The sequence below is a fragment of the Calonectris borealis genome, chromosome 2 (genome assembly GCF_964195595.1).
Source record: "Calonectris borealis chromosome 2, bCalBor7.hap1.2, whole genome shotgun sequence".
Taxonomy (NCBI): domain Eukaryota; kingdom Metazoa; phylum Chordata; class Aves; order Procellariiformes; family Procellariidae; genus Calonectris; species Calonectris borealis.
Window position 1 is genome coordinate 155,154,256 of NC_134313.1, and position 15,065 is coordinate 155,169,320.

At 36.6% G+C, this 15,065-nt stretch overlaps 1 protein-coding gene across 11 annotated transcripts in view; it reads right to left on the reverse strand.

Annotated features, from left to right (window-relative positions):
• EPC1 (enhancer of polycomb 1) overlaps nucleotides 1–15,065 on the reverse strand; it is a 69,015-nt gene that overhangs the window by 2,267 nt on the left and 51,683 nt on the right. For 2 of the 11 annotated variants that reach the window (XM_075144042.1, XM_075144036.1), the window contains 6 exons: nucleotides 13,635–13,987; nucleotides 7,817–7,942; nucleotides 1,445–1,563; nucleotides 1,277–1,363; nucleotides 500–641; nucleotides 17–383 (listed from right to left, as the gene is read on the reverse strand). In XM_075144042.1, the coding sequence (XP_075000143.1) occupies nucleotides 17–383; nucleotides 500–641; nucleotides 1,277–1,363; nucleotides 1,445–1,563; nucleotides 7,817–7,942; nucleotides 13,635–13,987 (1,194 nt within the window). Of the gene's footprint in view, nucleotides 1–16; nucleotides 384–499; nucleotides 642–1,276; nucleotides 1,396–1,444; nucleotides 1,564–7,816; nucleotides 7,943–13,634; nucleotides 13,988–15,065 lie in introns of those variants that run through there. The other 9 variants (XM_075144044.1, XM_075144037.1, XM_075144039.1 and 6 more) reach the window with 8 other exon arrangements.

A 15,065-nucleotide genomic window follows, 5' to 3' on the forward strand; every position in this document is an offset into this window, starting at 1 on the left:
GATATAAAAAACCTACCTTGGTACTGCATCCACAGAGGATGAAGCTGGAACCTTGGGCACCTGACAATTTGTTGCTGCAGCCAGCTTTAAGGCAGATGATGGAACAGCACTTAAAGTCCTAGGTATATGTCGTGCATTGAGTGTGGTAATAGAGTTTACAGTGGCAACTGATGAGGGTACAGTTAATCGAATGTTGTTCCCAATCAGAACCTGAGTTGTTGCAGAATTGGCAGCAGTTACTTGGTGACTCAGTGCACTGTGGGAACTTGAAGTCTGCGTTATATTTGAAGGCTGTAACAAGGCTGAACCTGCTGTTGATGATGAACTTGTATGGACAAGTGCTGTAGGTGTAGTACTACTGAGGTGTAAGCCCTTGTACACTCCTGCAAAAGAAAAACAAAACAGTAAGCTCATTTTCCAGAAAATACTCAATTCCAGACAGACATATCTCCACTGTAAAAATCAAGATGCAATCGAATTCTGTCGAAGAGCTGCATACCTGAGGCTTGAAGAATGCCATTCACCCCAATTCCAAGCACCACATCATCCTTCATTTTGAATCCCATCAGTTGTTCTGATGTAACCAAAGCTGAAGCAGCAAATTGAGCACTAACAGAATCCAGTGTCTTGGAAACAAAACCCTAAAAAGAACAATGGTGGCAAATATATGTGATTGAGGCTTCCAAAAGTCTGTACTGTCCCCATTTTAAAGCTACACACAAACTAGTAAAACACAAATCAAAACACGTAAATCAGAACTGTGGCCCAGTCACTCTCTCAGACTAAACTGTCACCATTTGGTACAACTAGTTAGAATCTGAACTATGATTTCTTTCCATGCACTTTTAGCTCCATTATAACAATGGAGAAGAAAATCCCCACAACCATTTAAAATACAAAGAAACTTATTTCCAAAGTTCTATGGAACAACATTGTTTCACAGGTCAACTTGTTTTCATGAAATTCCAAACCCAATTCAGAGACTCAGAGGTTCAGATTGCTAGCAACTTCTGAATCTTTTTATGTGTCCATCACCACTGTAAATACTACACATTTATGAATATTAGACACTGGCACAGCTGTATGAAGGACATATTTAGGAGTTAGCTTTAGTTATTAATTAAAAATCCTGCTCTAAAAATCCCCCACTATCAAGAGGATAATGACATGGCTGGAGATCTTTGCAATTCATTCTAAGGCTTTGAAAATTTCATTAATTGACTGACCCATCTTTTTTTTGTTAAGAGGGAGCAGAGGCAATGCCTGCCACACTCACCTGCAGTGTCCCTTCTAAACACTTTACAGAATGGCTATGATGTAGATTCAGGCGAAAGCCACTTTCCTGTTGGTTAGTTTCAAGGTTCTATGGCAACAGTTGACAATTAGAGATGAACCCTGGTGGGAAACAATGAGGGATAAATCATAGCACAGACAAATCCCTCACCTGTGATGTGTTGGCAGAGGAATTACTATTTGCTTGCTGTTGATGAATTTGTGCAAGCTGCTGTTTCTGCATTAGTGCCAGTTGCTGTTGATGTTGCTGGTATTGTTCGGCTGTAAATGCTGAACAAAATATAAAACGAGAAAATACTACATCAAAATATGTAGGTGTTGTGTATATAAACACATCTATTTTATAATCCTAAACCCCGCTCCCCCAAAAAAAACCCCACCACAGCAAGTTCTTAAGAGCCTTAAATGCACCTTTATGGCAAAAAGGCTATCATCCTCCTAGAAATTTTTGTTCAAATAAAGTCTTCCCTTTTAAGCTGTTTTTTAGTATATAGGCTTTAATTGCTCTGCTGCATTTAGCTCAAGATACCAAAAAGGGAGGGGGGGAGGGAAGGAACCAAAACACAATCAAAACCATCAAAAACTCTCTAACAACTGATTAAAAAGAAAGTACAGGAAGAAATGGCATCACTGTTTTCACTTTGTGAAACTACACCATTATTAGTAATGTAGGTTTATAAGCAAAACTTGGGAACTGCATGCTTTCAGCCCTCACAGATAGCATTTTGAAGGTAGCGAGTACCTACGATTAAGATTTATGTTTAATTGAAAACATTAAATTGGGCATGCTTACAACTGTGCAGGCTATCATAGTACAGTATTTTTGTTGTTTTTAATCACACATATACAAGCAACTCCATCAGTATAGAATCTGACAGAACTACATCCTTCTCTCTAAAATCTGTGAAAGGTGACCCAGCAGTCAGTGCATCACAAGTCAACTAGAATTTTATGCAGCTAGCCCACAAGTATAAAATTGATTAAAAACCCGCAGTATTCGTACAGATTCACAAGGGGATGCCCAATGGTGCAGGACTGGGGAGTCATTAGTTCATTGATTAACTTTGTAAAATGTTAGTGTGGGTTTTTTTTTTTAATTTACATTTCCAAAATGAAAGGAAGTCTCAGTTTTCAATTTAAAACTGAATCAAGGCTGGAATGTGAATCTCCTTGTAAATTCAGTCTAGGATACACCTTTCAGATTTTTCCTTCAACTTCCCAAAATAAGTGCTGTAAATAGTATTCATACTTCTAGAATGCAATGGAAGTCGCACTTTTGGGGAAGTTCACTACTGTTGGGCAACAAATCACCACCACACTTGAATCCTGTTCACAAATTGCAATTTTTAAAATTTTTTTTTGTTAATCTACTCCTTCAGGTTTGCTTGCCTGAAGACAATCTGTTTCTATCAAAACTATAATCATCTCCTGCTTCTGGATACAACAGGATTCTGAAGAGCAATTGTACCTTATGTATAAACTTGAATAACAAGTCAATAAAAGTGGCTAACCAAAATAAGAATTAATATTTGGAAACAAAGAGAGCAAACACTGTTTAGCATGCATTTTTCCAAACAAACATTGTTCCAAATCCCTCTACTATGTACTGGAAACAGCACTATACTATTACCAGCATTTTGCTATCTGAGCACTTGAAGTTATAAATTTTTATTCAGCTGTTACATTCAAGTTACTAATTTTTTTTTAAGTAACATTCTTCAGCAAGTAGGGATGTAGCACTTGTTTATATTGCCATAAGTGAAAAATTACTTCCCAATACTTGTATAGTTAAACCTCATTCCAACGTGCTTCATTTCTTCAATGTTTTAAAGTTATTCCTAGGGGAATAGCTTAGTAGTAACACCATTCATAAATGTCCTTACTAAAAAAAAAAACAACCAACACCAAACTAGAATTCATAGACCACATATTCAGCAGTTGGCTGTTTAAATTCTAATTCTACTTTATATAAACTGAAAGCCCTTTAGATTTTTTTTTAAACTCTCATCAAACACGGAAGTTAGAGCAAGAAAGCTTTAGCACACAAAGATTAGCACGTAGAAAGCTGAGTAGCACAGGGAGAAAAATGGATGTACTGTTCTGGTACTGACAGATACTTCATTTATATTAATCAGTTAGTAGTGACTTATTTAAAAACCCAAAAATTTAGAATCCGTATGGTTTAGCCAACATAGTGCCAATGATATTGAAGGTTCCATGTATTAGTAAGGTATTTTGTTCTACAGTATGACACTGTAAATATATTGCTTAGGAACAGGTTGCATAAGTGATGTAAATAAAGACAACTCACAGACTGACAAAGAGGAAAATGGGCAAAAAAGAATATGTTATACCACCAAATTTGACTGAATTAAGATTAAAATTTCCACCGTCATAATCATCTCACTTTTGTCCATTTGAGTAAATAAAATTTATTAATAGTTAGTTGCAGTTTTCAAGCCTTAAGTATATTTTAGATTTTAGCTACAAGATAGAATTGTAGTAAGCACAGTCACCTATGTTGGTTTCACCAACTCCAAAATATTGTTTTCTTTTGGAAAAACAGGAAATAAAAATTCATTGAGACAAGCTGTTAGGATAGGATAGCCATTATTTAGGACAGTCTTTAAGTGGTTCCCCTTCTTTCTGGAAGAGACATTTAGAAGAACTGTATTTTTCAAATTGTGCATCAGTATATTTTTTAAGTAGTCTGTCACCCTTGCAGCTCTAAGTTTCCCACCACTATGGAAACAGTTATACAGCTGTCAAAGTTAAGTAAGTGACGGAAGAACCCCACTATGACCACCACCCTCATCCATATTCAAACTGCTTCTCTTACTTCTGCTCAAATATCCAAACACACTTACAAATACTGCCTTGAAAATGCAATGGAAATGGCTATTTACCTGTCATATCTGAAAATACACTCAAGAACTATTTATTTCAGGTTTTTCAATTTAGGTTAAAACATTCAGCGACATTTTTGCTGCTTTACCTTATTAAAGGTAAAAGCCTACTAGACATTTCAAAATACTATTTACAGCACAATCAGAGATTTACTGTGAGATTCTGAATTAATCAGTTGCATCCAGTTTAGAAGCACAACACTGCCCATAAAGGACTGCTGCAAGCTACAGCCTCCTAAGATAATCTGATTGGTATTCCTTTTCCATGCCACAGCATATCCAGATACGCTCACATACCAGAAGAAGTTACAGATCGTAATTGTAGAAGCTAGCTCTTCCCTCTCTACAATAAACATTGATGGTTTTATTGAAAACATTACTACTACTGAGAACTATCCAAACCAAAATTAATCACTATTTCTTTTGAAGACCTGCAAACTAGGATAGTGTACTTTATTCCTCTCCTGTTAAAAGTCACCATGTATTTTGCTCACTAACACTGTCACTAGGTTTCTTCCCCTCCTTCTCTCCGAGTAGAATCTATATTACACTTCAGTTGAAAAAAAATAAGCCTATTGATTGTGAGATATAAGTTGCTTTTGAAAACTATCATTCCCGTGCACAAAAAATGTTTGTATGTACTTTACATGAAAGTACTTCCACCTATTTAACCTTACATACTCCTTTGCTGTGACACATAACTGTGACCGGAATTGGGGAAGGCCTTCTGGGGAAATCACGGGTGTACTGACTCACTGTGCCGCTACATCTGCGGGCACAGTCCTTAACTTCTCAAAGAGCTAGTCTAAATTCAACTAGCTTTTTTAAAAAAGCAATTCAAGTAGAATGCATTGCAGACCATAAAAATGTAGCCGCTATTAATGGGTTAATTATATGGCTTGCAGAGAATATTTTTTCTTGCCTGCAAAGCTAGCACAGATGCAATTGCACAAGTGCCAAACTTAGTAGCTTGTTAACATCACTTTCTCTAGAAAAACACTAAAAGCGTCCCCAAGAACTTTCTTCCAGAAATTTTATTACCTCTTCTAATTTTTATTCTAAAGAAGAGAAAGGGCACAGCTGAAAATCTTTCATCTGTGTCAGAGAAAAATGGTAAATGTAGAAGTAGCAAAAATGAATGTCATTTTCTTTTGTGTCATACACTGGTCTTTATCTGCCTGGAAAAAAACAGCAGGGAAGCAGCAAGCCCAGATCTTTTCTGTACACTTAAATCAGCAACCACGTTTCTGGTAACTCAGAGGAGTATTGCTACACAAAGCTACACAAAGTTACATATTCCTGATATTATTTGAGACGTTCAAGGCTTTAAAAAAATTAGTAAAGCAACAGACAACTGAACAACAGCTTCAAGTTAAAAAAAGGGACAAAACATAACATTCAATTGTTAAAAACGACACAGGAGATTTAAAACAGATTCTTGCTTCAGCAGCACTAGACAGGAGTGCAGTGTTTATAGACTCTTCTCAAACAGCATGCTAGGGCCACAGTGGTCATGGTTCCATCATAAAGTAATGACTATATAATACTACAGAATTTACTGAATTGGACAGTGACAGAACATCCACTACACAGAAGCCAGTGAGGGGTGGAGGTGGGAATATCTCAACCACCACTACCGGTACACTATAAATAAGAACTTTATAATTTCAGAGTATCTCCACTGTCTTTCATAGCTAACAACTGTACCTTCCCCCAAAACTTCTACATACTTTCCAAGACACTTCCAGTAATTTATGCAAGTCACCTGACTCCTTAAGTTAACCTAACCCAACTCCTTTCCTAACCTTAAACATTAGGAACCTTTAAGGCACAACCCTACCTGGAGTTATCCACATCTCAAGATGGTTGGTCAGAAGATCGGTAGCTCGAGTTTTACTGAGAGACTAGGCTACATGAATACTTCTTACTTGTTTGTTTGCAGCATACTGTTTTGAATTGGAACAATTAAAACTCGGTATGCTTCTGAATTGTTTCTGGTAGAATTCCGATCAACTGATAACATTTCAGTTGAGACAACCTTCAGGATTTTAAGTCAGCACATCATGTTACGCTGTTATCCTCTTCATTTAAGAGCTTGGGACAATGCACACACCTATTCTGCAACTGTATTAGTGCTATACTTTGGCAGCAAGTAAGAGAAATGTTTTCTGGCTTACAGACTGCAAAAAGGAATGGAAGGTAGAAGAAAAAGCTTCAGGAGTTTACAGCTATGAATACAAGGAAAGAAACATTGTACATGACTGAGACTGATTGACAGGATAAATGACTGCTTAGTATCTCCTTAGCAACAGCCACAAATCTTGTGCAATAACTCAATTTTTTTAACACCACACTACACTATGAATATGTTTTCCTACAATCATTTACATAACTATAAGCAAGATGTTTGTAATCTTTGGGATAATTACATATCAATTTTTTTCTCAAATTAAGCCATTGAATAATATCTTTCAACTGGATGATTCTGTTTACATATCTGCCAAATTCTGTGGGACACTGATACTCAACAGGTGTTGTTTTCTGGAGCACAGAGTAACAGTGATGCTGTCACTTAACTTCTCAAAGATCCATAGCTCTCAGCAGTTTTATACTGCAATATAAAACTATTTTTACAGTGCTGACTAGTTTTACCACAGCATTTAACGTGTACTAGCCTTACAATGCTGTAGGTTACGTTTAGCTTCTCTGAAATGCAAAAGTGGCTGAAATCACTGAGTACAGGGAGTAGCTGTGGAATCTGTATGAACAGATTGGTCTTTGTATGGTAAACAGCCACAAGTACTGCTGCAAGTTTTACTGTGAGATGACTCACTAGTTGTTAGGCTGCTTCCCTGAAGTAGAAAAATACAGACTTATAAAAAAACTGACCACAAGAACCAGTTTCCTAAAAACCAGGAAGCATATCCTGGAAAGCAGAAAATGCACGTGTAAACTCCTGGTCCCTCTAATAGCATTCCTTTTGATTTCCTGAATGGAAGATGCTCACTAGATTTGTGACAGAAGCTGAGCAATGACCTATCCAGGTAAGCATATTCTTTTTCAATAAAGTGTAAAAAAAAAACCCAAACAGTTTAATTAAACCTTTCAGCTAATGCTTCAGTCCTGTTAAACATCTAAAGAATTAGATACTTAAATTAGAGTAACTTAAAAAAGCAGTTGCTTCATAATATCAACTTAAGTATCTGTTCTCACAAGCAGAAATGTTATTTCAGGAGGAAAACTGAAGCATTAAGATTATATTGGGTTCAAAGAACCTCTCTAAAAATCCATTCAGAGTGCTGGATTCCCTGATCCTTCCAGCTGAGGTGATGGCAGTTTTGATCAGGTAACAGAAGAAAGATCACATATCTAAAGCTTCCAATTAAGAAAGCCCATCAACTACAGAACTGCTAAAACATGTGGAAAGGTGATATATCATGTTAACAATATTTTCTTAAGGGAAATAAATGAGAGCATCACATCCCTGCTGTATATGAGAACAATTAGCGGTTACTAATGCCAAAGTGCATGCAAAGCAAACATCATTCACAATACTAAGTAATCCAGAACATCACATTTGTTATCTCTATCTTATAAAGAGATGTTATCTGGCTTACATTGCCTGGTTAAAGATTTTCTACTGTATAGCAAGTTCTCACCAGTGGATTCGGAAGATTGGAGAGACTTAGAGCCATCAGTGTGATTTAGTATTTGATGCACCAGGCCCAAAGATGTTTCACTTTCTGAAAAGAAGTTCAAGATTGATTTTACTTAAACATGGCATTATTAGGTACTATGAGAACATGAATCATTATGCCCTTGATTATTACTAAAACAGCCTTATATTTCAGCCCAACAGAACTTAAATGTGAAATTCCTAACATCAGAACTCTAGACTTAGAAATTATAAACCACATGAGATCTATATATGCACTCCCTACTTGGTAGTGGAAGAAAAACAGACAGAAAGTAATTAATGAGGATTTTTACTAGCCATTGAATGAAAGCTAGGAACCCTTGCTATGCGTTTATATTTGTCTGCCCATCATTCTTAATATGAGTTTCCACTGAAGTATCACAGGCCAGGTGGGGTACACACAGTTTACTCTGCAGTTATAAACATGACCATCCTTGCATGGGATGCAGACAAAGTGTAACAGTTTACACAAGCCCAAAGATCCAGCACTTTGGAGCAAAGTATTACCCCAACTGGGTTGAAGCTGAATGAGAAAATCTAGTGTAACTACAAAGTCTCCAGAAGTGCTCAGATGTTTTAGGAAGTGTTGACTCTTCCCCCATCCCCAGTCACATTTCCCAAACTAAAGAGGCTTTTCCTTTTAAGATTTCCTCCTTCCACTAAGCCTAGGGTGGGCTATAACCTCTGTTACTCCCAAGGCCACTGCTTCTTCAACTAGGATCTCAACATCTCAGCCACAGATGGACGAAGACTGTTAAGTTCCAATGATAACTGAAAATGGCCATTATAAATGTCAGTATTTTTCATGACTAAGTTTATCCTGCAATGTGAAAACAAGCATTTGGAAAAGGGAAAAGAGTAAAACAGAGAGCGGCGTTGAGACTGTTACAGATACAAGGGTTAAATAAAAAGATCTAAACACAGCCAGTGATGGCATGAAAGCATTGGAAACGTAGGACAAGTCCTTCTATTCTGGTGGGAGGAACTGCCACAAGGATTGAGGAGCTTCCTCCTGCTTCTTTCCAGGAAAGAATCATAGAATCATAGAGGTCTTTTCCAACCTGTATGATTCTAAGATCATCGTGTCCAACCGTCAACCCAACACACTATATCCACTAAACCATGTCCCTAAGGGCCTCATCTACACGTCTTTTAAATACTTCCAGGGATGGTGACTCCACTACTTCCCTGGGCAGCCTGTTCCAAGGCCTGACCACTCTTTCAGTAAAGAAGATGGGCGTCAGGTATCCTTAATGAGAACACGAAAAAATAGTATAGATCCATCAACCAACATTACAAATTTGGACATGGAAATGCTAAACACACATTTGGGAAATGGAAGCATAGTTCACCATCCTGCTAGACCCCCAAGTGTACAAACTTGCTTTTAAAAAGCAGATTAAGAGATGCAAAAAAAGTATTCAAGTTTACTGGGAAAAACGTTATTTCTATGGAAATCCCACAGAAGTAGTTATTGAATAGCAAAGCACAACTTGCAGCACATCATCTAAATCTCTAGTTTACAAGAAAATGCAAGGTAAGCTACTCTGGATTCTTTAACTATATTCTGGATGCCTGCGGTTTTTCATATATAGTAAGGTCTACAATCCCAATCATCATAACTCTTTAAGAATTTTCAGTAAGGCTTCTGCTAGAATATTTAAACATCTTCTCAAAGAAAGAATTACAAATTTAGTGAGTAGATTCTAGTTAACTGCTGGCCTCTGTAGTCTTGACAGCTTGCAGACTTTCTTTTCAAAGCAATCTAGCTTCTGGATGAAGAAGGCAGAAAAAAACAGAATGCAAGATAGTTGCCTGGTCTTACTGTGGAGCCCGGGAACCAGTGCTCAAAAGACTGGTATCTCTGGTCTGCCTTCTAAATACAAGGTTGCAACAGAATTATACATGCTGTGCAGTTTTAAATGTCTCAAACTTTTGACTACTAGATGCAAGCATCTGAAAATATGCATGTAAAATTTAACAGCAAGTCTCCAGCAGAAAGCACAGTCTCTCTACAATCTGATGTAGTTCGAAGACTACCATTTGCCTGGCAGAACTAAATCAATCAATTAATCTAACAAGGAAGACTAAATTTCTGGGACACAAATACTTCAGATGAATATTCATGCCTATGGTACACTCCAGAGTTAAGACACAAGCTCCATCTCTGAAGATTATGATTCAGAAACTTGATGAAATTGTCAGCAATACAGGCTCCTTTTCTTGAAGTAATTTTGTTGCACTTTGTTCAGAGTGAATAGCTTCCCCACTGAACAAGTTACTCCTCCACAAGAATCAAGCTTTTACACTCTTGCCTGCTTTTTAGTGGTGTTCTGTATAGCATATGCCTGCAGATCCTTGAATCAGCTCTTTTTGCAAGAGGGCAAAGGATGCTTTTCCGTAATTCTTCAGTAAGATGAAAAGGAACCACCCTCTTCAAAAATGATGCTACTTTTCTTGGTCACTTGATCCTGCTGCCGAAGTCTATCCTTCAGCACATGACAAGTCCAGTAAAAGCCCTGTTTTCAAGGAACTTGTAAGGGGTTTTTTTGTTTGTTTGTTAAGACGTCCCTTCTCAGTTGACACAGAAAATCTCAATGCAACAACTTCATCTTCCACAGATCTTTTATGCTGAGCACTCTGAAAGCCAGGACCAGAATAATTCGCATTTCTTCACGGTCAAGGACACTTCAAAATGTTTATAAAATGCCTGGCTCTTTGGAGAAACCTCTCTCCAATCTTCAAGATGAAAAACAATGCTTCCTGTAGCCAGAGAATGGTATGTGACAACACAACTTTTGTAACATGTCCTCTGATTAACAGAAGATCTGAGATACCATCTCAGCTTCATGCCTGTGCTGGCCATGTATAACAGACTTGAAAAGCAAGGTTTTCCACAGCAATTTTTCCATGTCAGCAGCATGTTGTCTGGATCATTTGAGGTGGAAAAAGCTCAAGACTTCTCTAAACTTCTTTAATATGGGAACAGACAAAACTTATCATGTGATGATGAACAATAAACACAGCAACACGACCACCTCTGCTGGCCACTACAGAATCTCAGTGTGAGCTTCTTCTTAAAGGTAAGAAATATGGTTTAACCACAACTCACAGTAGCAGCAAAAGGATAAAAGGATTTTTAAAGATAGAGATGCATTAATAAGTGTTTTCTGGTAAAAAGACCTACTGCCACTTCAAAAACCTAAAAGGCAAAGAGAAACAAACCTAAAAAATCCACATCCACAACAAACTCCCAGCTTTAAAGACAGCTAAGAAAAAGGAAGAGGGACACTCTACAGCATTGTAAATCTGCAGTAGTGACTATTAGAAAACCTTTAGTACAGATGTTAGATACCTGATGTTCTTTACAGTATTTGCTACGGAAAGTAAGAGGACACAACTCAGCAGCTGCAGTCCCAACTGACACATTCCTTTGAAGAAGTCAAACTCACACATATGAGACATACAAACACACTTGTAATCTGTGTAGACAATGTATCTTAAAGAATTCTTTAAGAAACTGAAACAAGAACAATAGAAAACAGAACGGCACCAAGATGAACTAGACCGTATGCTCCTTTCAAACACCTACACCTAAACAGACAATCATCATTGTACCACATATACACAAACTCATATACACCTCCAATGCTACAAGAATCCCAATTAAGATTATAAATAATTATACGGGTAAGATTTACCTGGTTATGTTAATAACAAGTGACTATCCAAAGACTGTGGTAACTAATTTAAAGTATATCTATGAATTCATAGGTTTTTTTTTTTTATTGAGTATTTCATTCCTGTATCAAATCCTAACAAAAATATGAATTTAAACTCCACAACATTTAAAATTTGGAAAAACTCAGAATACTAACAAATATTTTACACAGATGATAAACCATCTGCATAGAATTCCAAGCACAAATGAATGTAATATGCTAGGTACTTATACGTATGTATTACTTTCCCACAGGCTTCAAAACACAACCACACAATTAAAATCTTGTACAGAACACATCACCATAAACAACAATTGCATTTAATTCCTAAATGATGTAGATAAATAATTTAATCATCTATTTAAGGAAAAAAGATTCAGGGGTGGGGGAGAGTGTGTGTGTTTATTTATATACACACACACACACAAAGACATATGCTTTAAACACAATCAGCCAATTTTTCAAGTCTATTTGATTTTCAGATGTAATGTATTGCCCATTAATACTTTATAGTGTATTTACAATCTATTCATTCACACATCACTTTTGTTTTCACACTACTTGACTATCATTTTATCATAGTTCAGACTGGCCACTAGACAGAGGATGCTCTCATTCAGTTCTGGACTTGGTTTACTGATTTGAAACATTGGAGGGGCAGAATTTGAACACCAAAAGCTGTACTTAGATCACAAACCAGAAGAACCGTCAGTTTTAGCCCTAATACATTTCCAGCAAGAAGAGTCATGAAAGAGAGAAGAATGGGAGATAGGGGCAAGGACCTATACCAGGACAGCACAGAGAGGAAGCATGAAATAAAGCAGCAGAACAAAGCTGCCCACTAAGTCTAAAAATGCAAGGAGGAAGAACTTTTAGGGGAAAAAAAAAAAAAACAAAACAAAACCCCAAAAACAGGTGGTGCAGAAAGGAAAGGTACAAAGTATACTGGAAAACAGGGCAACTGAAGTCATCTGATACCAGGGTAACACTCTTTGAGCAAATCTCCAAAACATCCCAGCGGTTAGGGAGTTTATTAGGTACATTCATCTCTCCCCACCCCACTCCTACATTATCCAGGTTTTCTAATTTATTTCCAAAGCCGTAATTCAAAATGGCAAGGAAAACATGATTCTAGAGATTCCTTACAAAATGGTGGTAAACTTTTAAAGTTATTTCTTTGTAAAAAACTACATCACTTTACTTTCTATAAAAAGATGACATTTAATGTACTGACTGAACAAAATTCAAGAGTTATTTAAGTTACATTCTAACTATGTAAATACCAATCTTCCAGTGTGAAGAACCCAATATAAACAGTGATGCTATCCAATAGTACTCCAATTATAAAACAATTAACACCACTAGTACTCCAATTATAAAACAATTAACACCACATCAAGTTTTCTTAGAGTCAGGTCCTCAATTCTGTAATTCAGGTTCTAGAAGACGTAATCTGCCACTTGCTGACAAGATGTAGAGGTGATTAGTCCAAGAGTTTTGCTAAGCATGAGCAGATGCATCAGTGGGGGTGGGCTGGGTATTTTTTGGATGGGAAATGGCATTTAATTTCATGTAAGTTCAAATAAGAATTTATAACATGCTGGGATTTTAAATGCAAACATTTTACTTAAACATTTCCCACCACCACCACACCTTGTACTAGAAAAAATCTGGAACGTAATATTTGTATCAACATTTCAATCAATGTATTTTTAATTTTAAAAATCCAGATCTTCAGAGTCAGCTTAAACCCTACACAATACTGGTTTCTAAACCTTCATATTTCTAAAATCGTAATTGCATACCAAGGTAGCATTTGCATAAATTTGAGATGCAGTACACTACTGCTAGCAATAAATACAAATAAACATTCTATGTAGCAAAGAGATAAAAGTGAAGATGGGCTGTTACCATCAAAATAGACCATGATGTAGAGTATAGATGATCTAATGATACTCTGGATTTTCTGAGCCAAGTTTAAAATTTCTAGAAGCAAGTTTGTCAAAATAAACATACCAAAATGCGCTGAACCACTGCTACTTTTACTTTGTATAGAGGTACTGCATGTCTGGGTCCCGGGTTGTGCTGTGCCTGTTCGATTTATACCCCTGTATAATTTCCTACAGGAGAGTTCATCATTGTCACTGTCATGTAGGGATGGTGTCCGAGGCCTAAAATGCCGCCATCGACATGATTTGATATTGACTAGTATCTGACTGAGGTCTTTCGAGAAAGATTTGTCCGAGGTATTTGTTTCTGAGGTATTGGCAAATTGACTGATTGAGGAGTGTTGTGATGAGGAAAACATTTCCAAATCCAGCTGATGAAATGTATTATCGTAGTCCGAATGCGCTCTGTCTAGCAGCACCCTAAAAACAGAAAAAACAATGTAGAATTATACAGTGGCAAGAAAATACCAAGAAAGTCACCCATTTGCCATGTGTGCTTGGGGACGAGAAACGGATAGAAGAAACTACACAAAACTGTCCTAGAACAAGCAACACCCCCCCAAACAGACACAACACATGACTATATATTATTTTACAACAAGTGGTATATTTAGGTTTCTCTTCACATGTACATTCTAGCTCTTACTGTTTGAACAGCTGATATACATCGTCATGTATATATTAAGACACTGCAACAACATATATAATTTTTTTTTTTTAAATCATCAGGCTGGAAGATAAGAGTTCCACAATGCAAAGAAAAAGAACCTAGAGAATAAAATAAAATTGCTTAAGTAACTAAAAAGCGATTCAAATGCCCTCCTAAAGTAACTTCAGTTCAAAAGCCTTACTCCCATATATACTGAATATACCTACAACCATCCCAATGCAGTGCGGATGTCACACATTAACTTCCAAAGCCCCTTGCAAAATCCCAGTAAGAGCCTTCAGCTCCCATTCTGATTTTGCTGATATGCCAATCTGACTTGCTAATATGTTAAGAAGTGCTAAGCATTAATCTGAAAGCCAAATCATGTTCTTACATTTGTTTTAAAATAAAATTTAACACCAATGTACCATTTTCTTAAAGACATCATACAATATTTAAGAAATAGCACTTATACAATGAACAATTTATAAATTGTTTTTGATAAAGAGGCTTAGAAGCAAAATGCCTGAAGTCAGTCCTTAATTCTTTGATATTTTTGACAATGCTTGAAATTTAACAGTTATTGTCACTTGTAAATATTCCTCCCAAAATTTTCCTCTACAACTGGCAAATCACCAAATATGGTCCAAACTCAGAAAAGCATTTTCTGAAAAATGTGACTTTTGCTATTTTTAAATGCTACTATTTGAAGACAACTATGTAAATCATTTAAATACAAACCACCAATCACAACTGAAAACATAGATGTATTTTCACCTCAGAACTGGGAGTGCCAGCAATAAAAAACCCTAGAAACGTTTAAGAAAACAGTATTAAAGTGGCTTCCAC